This window comes from Rhinichthys klamathensis, unplaced genomic scaffold, assembly GCF_029890125.1.
Source record: "Rhinichthys klamathensis goyatoka isolate OS25496 unplaced genomic scaffold, OSU_Roscu_1.1 h1tg000566l_1, whole genome shotgun sequence".
In the NCBI taxonomy this organism is placed as follows: domain Eukaryota; kingdom Metazoa; phylum Chordata; class Actinopteri; order Cypriniformes; family Leuciscidae; genus Rhinichthys; species Rhinichthys klamathensis.
Window position 1 is genome coordinate 750,061 of NW_026607032.1, and position 16,957 is coordinate 767,017.

Below are 16,957 nucleotides of genomic sequence, written 5' to 3' on the forward strand. Positions count from 1 at the left end.
TATAATCGATTGTAACATGGCAACTAGTAAGTTATATTACATTTATTGGCCATGCTTCTACATTGGTGACCGCCCATTATTGATCTAGGTAAATATGGTTTAAAGTAAACTAAATGTAGAAATATATGATACACCTTTGTCCTTGCTATCAGCAGTCGATTAGTGTTCCTGCGCCGCCCCGTTGCACGATGGGAAAGCGGGATGTTTCAAATCCTCTTCCTGATTTTTTTGGCTCGGTGTGTTTTTGTTCATCATGGAGGGGAGAGGCAGGTACAGGATTCTAGCTTTTAGCTCGTCTTAAAAGTGAATTTTGCCCCGCAGAATATTTTTTTTTAAAATCAACACATATAAGCGTTTAACTTAAACGATGAAAATCGATCATGTAGCTAGTTAGTGGTGGAAGCGAAATGCTAATAGTCGCGATTGTCTTTTGTTTTCTAATCAAGTTGAGTTTGATTAAATGCTTTAAACCTCAAAATGACATTTTAAGTAGGCTATATTTTATACGTATAGTTACGACATATATCCCCGGTTTCAAACTAGGCTTAAGCCTAGTCCCAGACTTAAGTGCATGTTTGAACTGTTTTAACCGAAAGCAACTTGCACTGACATATCTTAAAGTATGTTAGTGCCATTATTTTGTCTTAAGATGCGCAGCACACCAGTAACGTTAAATGTTTATTTTCTAATACACGTTTATTAAAGCTACTTAAAGAGTTAAAAGATAAATGAAAATGATGTCATTAATTACTCGCCCTCAATCATGCCGTTCCAAACCCGTAAGACTTTCGTTCATCTTCGGAACACAAATCAAGATCTTTTTAATGAAATCTTGAGACTTTTCTGTCCATGTTCATAGACAGCTAACGTAAGTTACGCAACTGACACGTTGACGCTTCAAAAAATCATAAATAGTACGATCTCCAATACATATAAATTGAGTGATGTAGTCGAAATTCTCTGAAAAGACTCGGTCACTATATCATGATGAACGAATTGAATTTATGCTTTTGTTCACATATAAACACTGATCAGCGAACATTGAAACAAAATCTTTACCTAACCTGGAGTGCGTTTCCCGAAAGCATCGTTATCCAACTATGATCGCAATTTCCATTGAACTCTATTGGTAACGACGGAACTTGCGACCATAGTTGGCTAACGATGCTTTCGGGAAACGCACCCCTGCTTGACGCGTGAGAACAGACCACTTAACTGAACTAATAAGGTCCTAACTAATCCTGGCTTAATCTAAGCCCTGTTTGTGAAACCAGTCCATTAACATTTTTTTTAAATAACACTGAAGGGATTGAACTTTGTATGTCCCATTAGTAGTATAGTCAGTGTTAATAACCCATCTCTGTTGCTTCTTTTACCCATGCAGTGCCGTCGGTACACCTGCCAGCAGACCTGTAACTCGTAGAAGCAAAAGTTATGGCCGGAGCTGTGTGGAAGCACCCTCATATTTCTGGCAAACACCAGGACATTTAACAGTCTTGAAGATCCCAACCAGTAGAGGGGCTGCCAAATCACAACTAATCACTGTAAGAGACCATGGAAATGACTCCATCTCAAAATGCTGTTTCTGACATAGAGTAGCTTGAGTGACAAATACATTTATTCTTTCTACAGAATAAGGTTGACCCTGAGCATATTGCTCTTTTGGTGAAAAATGAGTGGAAGCTGTCCTATGTCACTCCTTTGCATTGCTTCAGACATACACAGCTGAAATCATATTCCAAGCATCTCTCAGCCTTCATCGTAGCAGAGAAACAGCAAGGAGTTGCAGTTGAAGTCGGGTTAGAGGCGGGATTCAAGGTCACATTTACTGCAGTTCTTGGACTGGCTGAGACAGATGAGGATGCTGAAACTGTTTTTATTCAGGTAAGTCTAACAGGCTAAGATTTTGTTATTGTTTTTAAGAAATTAAAGGGATAGTTCACCCAAAAATGAACATTCTGTCATCATTTACTCACCCTTAAGTTGTTCCAAACCTGTATCAATTTCTTTGTTCTGCTGAACACAAAGGAAGATATTTTGAAGAAAGTTTGTAACCAGGCTGCTTTGGTGCACCAATGACTTCCATAGTAGGAAAAAAACACTATGGAAGTCAATGGTGCCCCAGAACTGTTTCCCACATTCTTCAAAATATCTTCTTTTGCGTTCACCAGAACATAGAAATGTAAACCGGTTTGGAAAAACCTGAGGGTGAGTAAATGATGACAGAATTTTTGGGTGAACTATCCCTTTAATTCTTAAATTGACAGTAAAGATATTTTTACTGTTATAAAAGAGTTCAATTTTAAATAAATGGCATTATTTGGAACTTCCTATTCATCAAAGAATCCTGGAGGGTAGGTGAATTATGGTTTCCATAAAAAAAGCAGCAAAACCATTTTCAACATTAATGATAATAATAAAAAATTCTTGAACACCAAATCAGCATATAATGACTGCTGAAAATGCATCTTTAACATCACGGCCACGGGAATAAATTACATTTTTAGAAAACGTGTAATTCACAATATTACTGTTTACTGTATTTATCAAATACATGCATCCTTTATGAATATGAGACTTCTTTCACAACGTTAAAACCTCACCAACCACAAACTCTTAAACAATAGTGTATGAATATACCGCATTCATGCTGTTTTTCTCTTATTCCCCTCAGATCCAATCCAAACCGGTGTTTGCCGCAGCAGCAGATGCACCGAAAGTTGTCTGGCGCGGTTGGCTCACATGCGTCAATGGGGATCCAGAGTACCTGAGGTCGCTGCCTCCAGATTTTGTCAGCTTGCCTTTGTTTTGCACGAGTGGACCGGAGTCTCTTACGACCCTGGTTAAATCCTGGTTCGAGAGGGCTTTTGATTGCAACTTTGGTTCTTTGGCTTTAAACTCCACCACTCTCAATTGGCTTGCTGCTTTGTGGACCGGTTGCCATCCCACCTGCAATATCAGGTATCTGAAACTGGCCTGGAGCCTTCCGACACAGCCACCCCTGGATGTCTCATACACGGTGAATCCACAGGATGCATGGGAGCTGTGGAACAGTATTCATCCAGAGGAGAGTACAGATGACCGGATCGATATTAAAGAGGTCCAGTCTTTCATGAACGGGCTGGAGACTCATTTTTTCAGACACTTCAAGATCTACCTGTCTGCTGGTACGCTTGTAAAAGTATCTACCGCTCTGGGATCAGCACAGCTTGATGGGAAAATCAAGGTGATTGCTATGTGTCCTATCTGTACATTGTATATTTGAGTTATATCTTTACAGTATGTTATGATTTTTTAAAAACTATTTTTCTCTTTTTTTAGATCGGAAACAGTGACTACATCACCACCTTGCTTACCCTCCTGACAGAATGTGCCCTTCTGAAAATGCTAACCTAAAATCTTTCTATTTTAGATTTGTAAATATATTTTTGTTGCTGGGTTTTTTTTTTCCATGACATCTAAACTTTTATATCTTTTAAGGCTTATCGTCTCATATTTATTTTTTTGTGCTGTAAAATGTCTGTCTGTTTTCCAGCTTTTAAAATTGAACTTGTTTTTATTCTGCTTTTGAATCCCGGTTTTCTTTCCTAAGACTGTTTATCAAGACAAATAACATGTATATCAGTCCATAAGGCTAATATTAATGCGATATAACTCATTTATCATAAATAAATTTGATTGTCAACTTTGTAAATGTATCACTACTATATGTATAGGTGCTTATAAATAGTTATAACACAAATATGTTAATATCTGTAATTAGTATATTGTAACATATGTTGATATTAAATACAAACATTTTGTACCCTTAAAAGTATGTAAATCACTTAGGAACAGTTGTCATCTTTGTGTAATGAGTTGCAGCTGGCTTGATTTTTGGATGTTTGTTTTGACAGGGTTCATGGCTTCAGAAATGATCTTAAGTGTTGTTTTTAGTGCCAACAATGTCAGCATCTAACAGTCGAAATGTATAATGTTTTACAAAGTATGTAGGTAGAACTTGCAAGCAGATTTTTTTGTTGGAAGGATAGTTAAGTTTTTTGTTGGATATTACTTTGATTCATCTGCACTCAAGACACATCCTTCATTTAAACATTTACATCAGAAAATGACCTAGGATGTGCATAACAATGTTTTTGAATTGGGCAACCTTTTGTCTTACAATAAAGCACAGATCTAAAGTTGAGTTTTTATTTTATTTTATATTTCAACAAATCCCCAATTTGTATGAGGAAAAACACATTTTTGGTTTAAATGAACATGTTTTACTAATCTAGATTTGAAAAATCTAAACCAGTAGTTCTCAACCTAAAGTTAACTTCAAATAATTTAGGCTAATAATTTAAAAACCACTATAAACATGTTAAATGTCTAACCTGTAAACAGATTAACATATTGATTTTTTTAATAATGTTTTTAATAAAATTAATTTGTCACTCCTAGTTTCAGAAATAAAAATGTTTTAAAACATGCAGCTTGGTCATCATTACAGTAAAAGTACCAGAGAAAATATTTAGGAGGGGGGCTCCAAATACAATGAGGTACGTCAGAGTCAATAAGGTTGAGAACCACTGATCTAAACCTCATTAAATAGGTTGATCACTTGTCAACACAATTTCAGAATTGACTAAAAGCATTTTAATATTTTCTTTCCTGTTTTATTTCAACTTTTAAAGTTTTGAAATGTATAGACAGTTGAACATCTTTAAAATTAAATAAGGTAAGACCATGGAAGATATACTTTATGTAACCGTATTTCAACACCAAAATAGAACGCATTAGTGTCCTGTGGGAAAACGAGTGTTCATAAAAAAAAAAATGAAAGGGCAGTTGTACATTTCAGAGATTCATCTCATATTCAGTAACAAGTTTAACATTACGTTTCTGACCATACGTGCAGGCTGCTAAAACTAGAAACCTGTTTGTTCTGAAATTTCAGAAACTTTTTTTTACCTTAGTCCTCAAACTTGCATAAAACAATACATCAGGGTTCTTCAAATCCGTTCCTGGAGAGCCACTGCCCTGCAGAGTTGAGTTCCAATTCTAATCAAACACACCTGAACAAGCTACTCAAGGTCTTCAGAGTTACTAGAAAATTGCAGGTAGGCGAGTTCGATCATGGTTTGATCTAAACTCTGCATGACTGGCCCTCTAGGGTTGGATTTGAGGAACCCTGCAATACATCCAACTATATTTTAAAGAAAAAAAAATACAGACGTCAATAGAAAAAATCTTAGTGGATTAAAGTGCATGGACTGATTCATTGATGCATTCAGTTGTATAAAAGTAAACAAATTGATAATACGTCAAACCTGTTTTTGACTGCTTCAAAAATAACTTCTTTTCTTCTGCAACAGCCTTCATTAGATTGCAATGTTTCAGGGAGGAACTGCATTTTCAGTACACCAAGGATTTAAACAAAAGATCAACTAATCTGCTTACATCTGGTAAGAATGCAGGAACAGATAATGCTCAGTGTACAACTCATAAAAAAAACGAAAGCTAAAGAAATCACAGTGCATCCAATTCAGACCAGAACATCAATCAGAGAAACACAAGCATCATTCACACCAATCCCAGTGATGCGTTTCAGGTTACTGTAATTCTTCAATGCAGTCAAACAGACTGACAGAAGCTTAGTTCCATCCATAAAAACAAACTGATGCTTTTCCGGCTGCTGCTTCTCTCTTCAAATTGTTGCCTTTGGCTATGCTCAAGTACGAAAGAGAAACCAAATGTAAAAACAAAATGGAGTGATGCTCTATGGCCGTACAGGTGAGTCTCCTCAGAGCAGCTTCCAGAGATGGTATACCTTTGGTTTGCCATCTCAGTAACTGGAGACAATACTCAGTTTTTAACCAGGATTTCCTCTTGCATGATGCACAATGTCTCTATGAGGAACGAGCTATGGTGAGGCATCTGTGAGATGGATACTGTAGTTGTTACCATATATGTGATTCACAGTGAGTCATTTTTATTACACCAACACCACCTCCCAACCTCCTGTAGTTCATTCCACCATAGAGCCTTAAGGGAGTGGGGAAAAAGCAATTAGTGACTGGCAAATCACAAATAATGTGATTCAGGTTCAAACATTTAGGGTCTTCATGTTTTTGAATGTCTCTTATGTTCACCAAGGCTGCATTTAGTTAATCAAAAATACAGTAAAACAGTGATCTTGTGAAATATTATTACAATTTTAAATAACGGTTTGCTACTTTAATATATTTTAAAATGTATTTTATTCCTGTGATGGCAAAGCTGAACTTTCAGCAGCCATTACTCCATTTGTCAGTGTCACATGACCCTTCAGAAATCATTGTAATGAAAAGCTGATACATTTTTTTCAGGATCCTTTGATGAATAGAAAGTTTTAAAAAAAAAGTTGTAACAACATAAAAGTTTTTACTATGACTTTTGATCAATTTAATGCGTCCTTGTTAAATCTTTTTATTTTATTTTTTAATCATCTTACTGACGCCAAACTTTTGAACGGTGCTGTGCATATTTACCTCCACGTGTTGGCATCAGGGTCATAGACTTCAATAGTTTTCAGGTATGTGGTACCATCAAAACCTCCAACTGCCATCAACTGACCATTTACTACTGCTAAACCAACCTAGAACAAAAGAGAGAATTTGTTTGTTGGCCAATTCTTTTATAAGAGGCTGAAACGAGATCAAAGAATCACATACCCCGCTCCTTCTGGACGTCATGGCGACCACAGGGGACCACTGATTGGTTCTGGGGTTGTATCGCTCAGCGCTGCTCAGTTCTGTGGTATCGTCTCTGCCGCCCACAGAGTAGATCATGTCCTGGTACACGGCACAGCCCAGGTGTTTCCGACGGGTCCCCATGGGTGCCACCGTATGCCAGCGGTTCTCCTGCGGGTTATACCGCTCCACTGCCAACAAAATAACTGTTAATAAACATTCTGCATTTCCTCTAGAATACCAGAAATTAAGCAATCAGCACTACTGTTCAAGTGTTTGGGATCAGTCAATTTTTCAAATGTTTTTGAAAGTCTCTCATGCTCACCAAGGCTGCATTTACTTGATACAATAAAAGCTGTAATTTTGTGAAACATTACATTTTCGAATATAATAAACTAGAAAACAGTTATTTAAAAATGTAATTTATTCCTGTGATGGTAAAGCTGAATTTTCAGCAGCCATCTTTTATTATCATCAATGTTGAAATCTCTTTAATATTTTTGTGGAATTCTCTTCAAGATTCTTTGATAAATAGAAAGTTCAAAGGAACAGCGTTTATTTAAAATAGAAACCCTTTGTAACATTATTAATTACTGTCACCTCTGATCAATTTATTTATTATTGCTGAATAAACACATTGATTTCTTTTATAATAAAAAATCATACTAAACCCAAACATTTGAGCAGTTTTTGTATAAAAAAATGCAGCACATAAATACTAGGACTTTATCAATTTGATACTAAACGAAAAAAAAATTAAATAACAAAATGGTCATAAATGGCAACTTGGAGAGGTATTAAAGGGATAGTTCACCCAAAAATGAAAATTCATAATTTACTCACACTCAAGCTGTTCCAAACCTGTACAAATTTCTTTCTTCTATTCAACATAAAATAAGATATTTAGAAGAATATGGGTAACCAAACAGTTGATGGGACCCTTTGAGTGTTTTTTCCCCAACTGTTTGGTTACCCATATTCTTCTAAATATCTTCTTGTTTTGTGTTCAGCAGAAGAAAAAAATGTGTACAGGTTTGGAACAGCTTGAGTCTGTGAGTAAATGATGACATTAATTTTTGGGTGAACTATCCCTTTAAATGTAATTACAGTCATTTATGAACCGGTCTATTACCATGTTAATATTAATCGAGCAATATTGACAAAAAAGGGAAAACTACTCACCTCTCATAATTCATTAATTTGCTACTTATTTTTATTTAATTTTGTATTTTACTTATTTAATTATTTGATTTTTTTTTTTAAACTTTTATACAATTTTTACTTGAGCAATTCTTGAAAATAATAAATATTTATAATCCTATTTGAACTTAAAAAGGGACTGTATTCAATAGCTTATCAATTTATCTGTGGTAATGAGAAATTTTATATTCATATCATATTTGGTACTGGTATCGTCTAGACAACTACTGCAACTTTAAACAACACATTTACCTGAACTGACAAGTTCAAACTTAGTAATTGTCTTTTATTGGATCACATCTGATACTGCCAACATGAAACTGTCAAAACCTTCCTCAGCTGCATTTATTCTTAGAAGTACAGAAGACACATCAAGTATTAATTGCACTCATAGCAATATCTGATCACTTTGTTCTGACTCCAATGTTACAGAGTTTTGCCTCTACATCTTCCTGTATTTACCTGTATTTAGTGGGGATGTGCCATCTGAGCCGCCCACTGCGTAAAGAAAACCTCCTAATACGGCTACAGCCACACCCAACCGTCTGGTACTCATTGAGGCAACACGTGTCCACTTATTCTCTTTCGGATCATACCTGAAAAAAAAAAAAAGTACATATCTCATTATATCCCCTACCAAAGGAAAATGCAAGCCATGCCCATGGAGATATTTAGATAATAATCATCTAATTATTTTAATACTAACCTTTCTACAATGTTGAGACAGGAAACGCCATCCTGACCTCCCACAGCATACAGGTAACCCCCTAATACAGCAACACCCACACTGGTCCTGCAGGTGCTAGTAGGGGCGACATCACTGCTCCACTGGTTAGTCTTTGGGTCATACCTGACAGAGCCAGCAGAGGGCGGAAATGAAGAGTTCGTATTTATCCATAAAAATGTAATTTATTTAATTCTGTGAGGATTTATTAATTAGATTCTAGATAAATGCTGATTCATTTGTGTAATTCAAGCAGCACCTTTCCACACTATTGAGATAAGACGAGCCGTCATGTCCGCCAACAGCATACAACAGATCATCCAGAACACTGACACCAACTCCACAGCGCCGTTTGCTCATGGACGCCACCATCCTCCACTCATTGGTCTGGGGGTCGTAGCGCTCAACGCTTGAGATGGCGTCACCACTGCACCAACCTCCCACTGGCAGACAGGACAAGAGTCACACAAACAGAACTCACATCACACGACTGCTTAAGTCAGATGTGGCAGGGGAAAATCTTGGAAAGTGAACAAAAATCAATCAGTGGAATAAGAACTAAGATCTGTTTGCTAAAACACTCACCAGCAAACAGTACTTCTCCACAACGAATAGGCTTTCTGGGCCGGGTTCTAGGTCCCTGCATTAGGGGGCGCTCTTGGGGTAGCAGAAGGTAGTTCTTTGCTTCATCGACCAAGTCCCTATAAGGGCAAAAAGTGTTGATTAATATGTGCTGACACAATTTAGAGATTGGAATGGAAATTTTATAGAGAATTAAAAAAAAAATATATTATTTTAATGGTTCAGATTGATTGCAAATGGCTGTTAGCTCAGTAAGACAGACACATTATATTGACCTATATGACCTATAAAACATGAACTTTTCAAGGGCATGAAAAGGTTTTTTATACTATGATGATGATGCATTTTATTTATAATGCGCTTTTCTCCAACCCAAAGCGCTACACAGTATGGTAAACAAATTTAAGATAATTAAACAATAATTAAAAACAGAAAAATCCAACAACGACATACAAGATAATACCAGACATAATACACTTCAAAGACAATAAACATTTTTAAAAAGATGGGTCTTTAAAGACCTCTTAAAGCAGTCCAAAGTTGGGGAATTTAATCGCAAAAGGAAGTTTATTCCACAACCGTGGGGCGGTAACCGTAAAGGAGCGACCACCCATCGACTTTAATTTGAATGTGGGCTGCTGTAGAGTAGAAGAGTCAGACGACTCTATTTACTATTTATTGAATACAATATTCAGTTTATATAAACAGACAGTTCAGTTCTCTTTCATGGCTTATTGCGCTTGAATATCAAATACACACACAATTATGTCAAAATAGCTATCGTATTAACATAAGGTTTTCAAAGTTTGTCTTTGAAAAATCTGGTCTCACTACATTAAAAACTTTTTCATAAGAATTAACTGACCAGTAAAGAGACCTATAGCAGTTAAAACCATCACAGTTCATTCAATTATGCTCTTTATTAGATATTGGACTTTGACAAAAGGGGCATAAAGTCGTACATTTAATCTGTAGTGGCCAGTGTAGATAATATGGTAAATACTACAATAGTCCAATTATTGAAGTAATTTATAGCACTGTTGTTCACACGTACCTACACTCCTCATCACTCTTGATCAGAGGATCTGAACCCACTGTCCCAACGAGAAACTTCGGGCTCAAGAGGGGAAGACGCACATGTTGCAGAACCTGTTGCCATGACAAAAACGGATGAGAGGTCTCATGAATTAGTCTAAGTCTAAATAATAACATAATATACATGTAAAAGAGAAGAATTTGTACACGACGGAACCTTTTTTTGTTAAGAATGAACAAAATGTACATAAGTCAAATTCCAAATTGGGTTTTTGTCTTACCCTGATTTACTATGGACTATTATGAGTGTTTATATTTTAGACCTAGCGGGATAGTTTTCGCAGGAAATTGCGTATATACGTCACTCGCCTGTGCTGTCTCCTCATATCCATAAATAGAGAAAAGTTGCTCCGGCTACTTTCATGCATGTATGGTGTGGGAGTGGCATAGGTTAGCTAAATCTCGAACCTCTGGGGAGTCACCTGTTTTTAAAAAACGCAGAAGAGAGGAGTGTCTGCTGGCAAAAAGAATGCGACAGAGCTCGTAATAAAACCAGAATCAACATTGGCTTGGCTTTTCAGAGATGGCAAGAACTGAGGGATTTGAAATAGCGATGAAGAGATGGTGTTTTATTACTCAACAGGTAGTATGGTATTTTACAGACCAGATCAATTGCCATATGTAGCTCTTTAACATTGTTCATTGTAAAGCATTATCGATTGTGAAAGGTCATTTCATTGTGGTTGTTGTAGCACTGTTCTCGGATTTATTTTCAAGGAAGTACCGTGACTATTAATGGGTATAGATATAGTAACATCTTCAGCTAGTCAGCTTGAGATCCTTTCCATCTAAAATCACTGGTTATATCTCTTAAGCCTAGTAGTAAATGTTTTATGAGCAGTAGGATAATCTCTCTTCTCTTTTTTTAGCTATGAGGAAGAGCCATATTCATCCACAGAGTCACGCAGAGCGGAAGCACAACCAAAACAATGTTCTTCTACAAAATGCGTGCAGTTTTGTTTTTTAACTGCTAGAGGGCAAAAATTTGATATATACTACATATACAAAACTACTTAGTTTTATTTTCTTCCAAATGATGTGCATCTACAACAAGCAGTATGTCTATAGTGATTCATATGCTTATATCCGACCTGTGGCAGCTGAGGCCTGCGCTCCTGAATGCTGTATTTAACCCAGGCCATTACAGCATTAAACACCTGCTCCTCACTCCGAACATTGAGCTCATCACTGGAGATGATGTCTATCAGCTGGTTGGCTGGCAGCAGCATGAACTCTTCACTCTCCATCACCTAAAAGGCACAAATGATTAAAAACATGAACAGGCCATGTGACGGGTATCAATTCCTTTCAAGAAGCAGATCACAATTATTTGTAAAAACACATTCACAGTTTCACACATATATAGTTTATATTTTTCCTGGGAATTGAACCCATAACACCAGCAGTGCATATGACCCTTTTAAACTAAATAAAGAAATAAGGAGGGTGTTAATTTGATACCAGCAATGGGGGTTCTTCCCATGAGTCAAAAATAACAGGGTTACATGGCCATCAGGGAAACCCTAAACTAGTTGATGGAAAGGTTAAGTCCATGGCTAAAATTAGAAACAGGGAAGTCACACTTAAGGCACATATACAGGGTTCTTTCTGATCAGTGTAATTTTCAAAAGTAAAAACCGAAGAAATATTTTAATTACTATTTTTAGAAACATTTATATTGACTATTTATTTTGATGACTTCTCCAAGCCTGGAAATCAACATTTTTTTCTAAATTGTCTGAAATGTACAGGTTTTCCAGGAATGTAACAATCCTTATGATAATTACAACCAGAACTACTTCTCGAATCTAGCTTTCTTTTTAAAACAAAACCATGCAAGATCAATGTACACTAAGGCTTCTTTAACTTCAGTTCAAACACTAGCTATCATGAACTAAAAAGGACAATACTTACACAATATTTATAACATCAAAGGTATGAGGTCGGTAAGATTTTTAAAATGTTTTAGAAAGAATCCTCTTATGCTCCCCAAGGTTGCATTTTTTAAATAAAAAATACAGCAATATTGTGAAAAAAAAAATCAATTTAAAATAACTAGTGCTGTCAAGTTGATTAATCGCAATTAATCAATTCTAAAGTTTTTGTTTACATCATATGTGTCTGTCTATTTCTTATATATACATATATATTAAATATACTTATATATTATATATATATATATTAAAATATCTTCCTTTGTGCTGAACACAAAGGAAGATAATTTGACGAATGTCAGTAACCAAACAGTTAACTGGACCCATTGACTTTCATAGTATTTTTTTTCCTACTATGGAAGTCAATGGGTCCAGTTAACTGTTTGGTTACGGACATTCTTCAAAATATCTTCCTTTGTGTTCAGCAGAAGAAAGAAATTCATACAGGTTTGAAACAACTTGAGGGTGAGTATAAGATGACCATTTTCATTTTGAATTGAACTATCCCTTTAACTGTCACTTTTAATCAGTTAAATGCATCCTTGCTGAATTAAATGATTAATTTAATTTCTTTCTTTTCTTCTGAATAAAATAAGAAAAATAATAAATCTAAAAGATATTTTAAAAAGTGTTTTACATTTTATAAATTAAAATGAATATATTATGATAAAAAATAAATTAGCAGTGGTTCAGTGAACAATAGATTTATAAATTAATTTCAACAACAAAAATGAATAAATGATTGATTAAATGATTAAAATTGTTGTTCAGAGACCTAATATATTAACTAAAATTAACTTATTGAACTTTACAGTAAAGTGTTACCTACATTGTAATTGCATTTATGATTAATAGAGGACATTTAGACCTGTGCTGCACAACCAAAGACAGCAAAAACAAATGAGAAAAGAAAACAAAAAGACTCAAGTTCAAAGTCATGGTACATTCAGTGTCAACACAATAGAGGGTGTGTGGAGGTCAGCCATTACCTCCTGAAAGTTATGCTGGGTGAACTTATCAGCTATACGCAGCAGCTCTCTGCAGGAGTGAGTGTCGGCGAAGGCCCTGATGCCTAAGCAGTTCGAGGGGTCAAGTTGGCGCTTGAGGAATTCACAGCAGGCTTCCTGAATCTCTGCCAGCTGCAACAAGCAAGCAGCGGGCAGCAAAGTCTGCACATTTCCCTCCTCCACAGTCACCTGCAGGCCACCACACAATTTACATCAGCTGGTTTAAAGTTTAATATTGAACTTCAATACAAGCACTGGAGCTTAATATAAAAATGTACAATAGTTGAACATTTAGTGCAGCTCTAATATTGAACATACAGCAATAGAAATGCATACCTGGGAGGTATAGGCAAAGTCGATGAGCAGCTCCATGGCTCGTTCATCAATATCCCGGATGACAACTTCCGTCTGCCGGCTCTCGGCCAGTTCCCCCGTGAACATGGCTCTGAAATAGGGGCTGCAGGCGGACAGGATCACACGGTGTGCATAAATCTTCTTGGCTCCCACCACCAAAACCACATCGCACAGCTCTCGATGCTTGCGGAGCAGGTTGATGACTTCCAAGGTCTGCCGAGGGTGCTTGTCCGAGATGTAGGGCATCCGGGCAGGCTGAGGCACTCCCTCTGGGAGCTTGTTGGGGTCACCCAGGGTGCAACGACTTGTGATATCCATTCCTGTGGTATCTAGGCGTGCACTGGTACCCCTTAGGAACAAAAATTTTTTTTTTAAGTTTATGCTTATGTTTATGAAGAAGTATCTGCTAAATGAAAAAAAAACTATTGTGATGTACATCCAAATGTAACTGCTTCTCAAACCAGAAAAAATGTAGGGCGGGAATTGATTGGTTTGTTGGATCGTTGTGGTTTGCTATTGCTGTGATCTCATGTGAATGACGATTTGTCTCTCCCTCACACCAGTAAACACATTATCAGAGAAGAAATGTCATTACAAGAGAGAGGGGAAGCGCATGGATAAATCATTCAGTTCATAAATACTGCAACATTCCATAAAAATAAGAATTGTCCATTTTGATTTTAACTACTTCCCTAATTCAGATAAGAAGTCATTAAAAGATTAAAACCCTTACTTAAAAATACATTCAAAGCATGCCAACATGATTGCAAGCACATCTGTGCATGCATGAGCAATCTGAACATTGCACCAAAAAAGTTGTTACCTTGAAAATTATTATCTAGAGATCAAGCAGTTTGAACTCTATGCAAACAAGTTTGAAAACAGCACGAAAAGCAAATATGACAGCAACACATGTCCCAAAGCATACATCACAAATGAATTCACTGACTCTATCGGAATGTGATGAACATTCCTTAACAATAAAATGCATGTAGAGTAACTTAACTTAGACGTGTTATCTATTTACATTTAACCGCAGTGCTTTCCGTCTAAAACCTATTTAATTAAGTTTAATCATAACACAACTTCTACTCGTGTGAGTTAAATGGTTGATCTGGAGAGTGAAATGCTGAATTATGACAATGCAGCAAAATAGAAATGTGACTTCAATCAGGCAAATACACAAACTAACTCGATGTTATGGACGTTAGAATGACATTTTAAAAGAATGAAATATTGCTCTCGTGTTGTTGATAATGATAACCAATTTGACAGGGCCCAGAGTATCCCTTATACAAACCTTACGCACTAGCAGATTTCCTTTAGGCAGAACCAAGAAAATAACTGTACAGCTTTAATACACATAACGTCAAAGTTTTGAGTACATCTGTGAAAGAGACTCACTGTTTACACACTGGCTAACGGAGTGTCCCTTAGCTCTAGCTTAGCTTTATCGAAGTGCTGGATTTGTTTTGATTTAGCAGCTTTTCAAAGGTGGCGATACTCATTGTACGACTATGGCAAAAGAGGCGTTATTCCCTCACCTTATTTGTCCATTTAATCGGTCCAGGTTGAATTTTAAGTCGTCGAGATTTAGCCAGATAATATCAAGACAACCGCTCGGTTTACGGGACACCATCCACTTTTATTTTTTTATTTTCCAGAGGAGTTTCCTGACAGGACCGGAAATAAGCTTTTTAAAATACAAGTCCTGTAACTTATCTGTTCATGCGTTCATGCACTACGACTACGGTACCAGAAGTGCCAGAAATTATTTTTTTAATTAAGATACAGTTTATTTATTTTTTACCTTTATATGGGTATTTGCACCTGTATATTTATAAAATATTTACAAATACATCAACTGGATAATTTACTTGTGTAATGTAAAATGTAGTTGTCTCCTGTTACCAGCCATATCAAAACAGCAAATAAAAAGCTCTATTGTATATACAGTTACAGTAGATTTTGATGTAAACAGAGTTTGAGGTTTTGGGAATTGTTTGGGAAGGTTCATAATGTTTATGTTTTTGTTAACTAAAATTAAAACTATTAAACAATATTTTTGTTAATTGAAATAAAACATAAATATTAGATGAACTAACTGAAATAAAATAAGATAATTCAAATATTAATAAAAACCATAATAGTATAGAGTAATAATAATAAAATAACACTGCTTCACGTGTTTTCAGAGCTTGGTTCAGCAAAAACACTTCTTTTTTTCACAAAAAACACTTTATACACTTTATATACAAAAACACAAAAAAACACTTTATAAAGTTGCACATTCAAGTGTTTGCAAAGACAGTAAATTCACACTTTTTCTCTTTATGTGGCTATTTGACATATAAGTGGCCTTTTGGATAGATTCCCTATAGTTAATTTAATTTTTTTATTTATTCTTTATTTTATCTACTTGAATAAGCTAAATAATTTTAGTCACACAAATTACATTGATGTCAATGCAAAATCACATGTCAAGACCAGTTTTATTCTATTGCTCAATTTTATATTGGTTCAACTCAATTAATTGTCTTTTTTAAATGTAAATGACCTTGAATGTTAAGTTAACAAAACTTGCAATTACTTAGTATATTTATTGTGTTCAATATTTTTTAAGAAAAGAATGTTGAGTGCAATCATATATTTAAGGAACAAAGGGTTTCTTGTTAATTTTAACTAAAAAAAGTGTGTTGCAAAAATTGTGCATTGCCATTTATATTTTAAGTAAATTCAACATAATTGTTTTCAGTGCAGTTATTTTTGTTGCTAAAATTACTTTTAAAATTCATATTGTTGCTGTGTTAAAGGACATTTATACGTTTAAATCGAAACATGTTTTAAACTGTTATTGCATTATAAGATCATGTTTTTTTTCAACTTGCACTTGATGTTTGCCTTTTAAGAATCCTTGTTTGTGTCTGTCTGTCTTTAAGGTGTGTAGTTTACTGACAAAGACATTCTAGACGAGACTCAAATAAGCTTACATTCTTCCACTGTTATTGGAATGTTTTCAGACAGGTTTACAAGTCTCTCTCTCTCTCTCTCTCTCTCTCTCTCTCTCTCTCTCTCTCTCTCTCTCTCTCTCTCTCTCTCTCTCTCTCTCTCTCTCTCTCTCTCTCTCTCTCTCTCTCTCTTTCGACTTCTCCCCTCCCTTCGCTTCTCTCTCCTGCAGTCTCTCTCTTTCTCTCCCCGTTTCTGTTCAGTGGCATGTTTTATTATACTCTTTTGTAGTGTGTTTTACTTTGTGCATTGGTGGCCCCCAAGTTGAACCATAGGAGGCAGTGCTTTGGAGCCTGATGTGGGGGCAAACAACACCACTAATAGAGGTAAACAAGACCTTCT

The 16,957-nt window shown here is 35.8% G+C and overlaps 2 protein-coding genes across 2 annotated transcripts; one reads left to right on the forward strand and one right to left on the reverse strand.

The window, feature by feature from the left end:
* The first annotated feature begins 190 nt into the window (after positions 1 to 190).
* cenpl (centromere protein L) lies at positions 191 to 3,834 on the forward strand. Its single transcript, XM_056239534.1, has 5 exons — positions 191 to 270; positions 1,385 to 1,544; positions 1,633 to 1,884; positions 2,675 to 3,226; positions 3,322 to 3,834. The coding sequence occupies exons 1-5, from the start codon at positions 254 to 256 to the stop codon at positions 3,394 to 3,396; spliced, it is 1,056 nt and encodes a 351-aa protein (XP_056095509.1). The 5' UTR covers positions 191 to 253; the 3' UTR covers positions 3,397 to 3,834.
* A 1,752-nt stretch (positions 3,835 to 5,586) lies between these two features.
* On the reverse strand, positions 5,587 to 15,304 carry klhl20 (kelch-like family member 20). The gene is made up of 12 exons (XM_056239500.1): positions 15,154 to 15,304; positions 13,592 to 13,958; positions 13,238 to 13,444; positions 11,406 to 11,564; positions 10,274 to 10,368; positions 9,223 to 9,338; positions 8,897 to 9,080; positions 8,620 to 8,763; positions 8,376 to 8,509; positions 6,696 to 6,904; positions 6,513 to 6,619; positions 5,587 to 6,027 (listed from the first exon to the last, which is right to left on the reverse strand). Exons 1-12 carry the CDS (start codon positions 15,246 to 15,248, stop codon positions 5,943 to 5,945), a joined length of 1,902 nt encoding a protein of 633 aa, XP_056095475.1. The 5' UTR covers positions 15,249 to 15,304; the 3' UTR covers positions 5,587 to 5,942.
* Between the last annotated feature and the right edge of the window lie 1,653 nt (positions 15,305 to 16,957).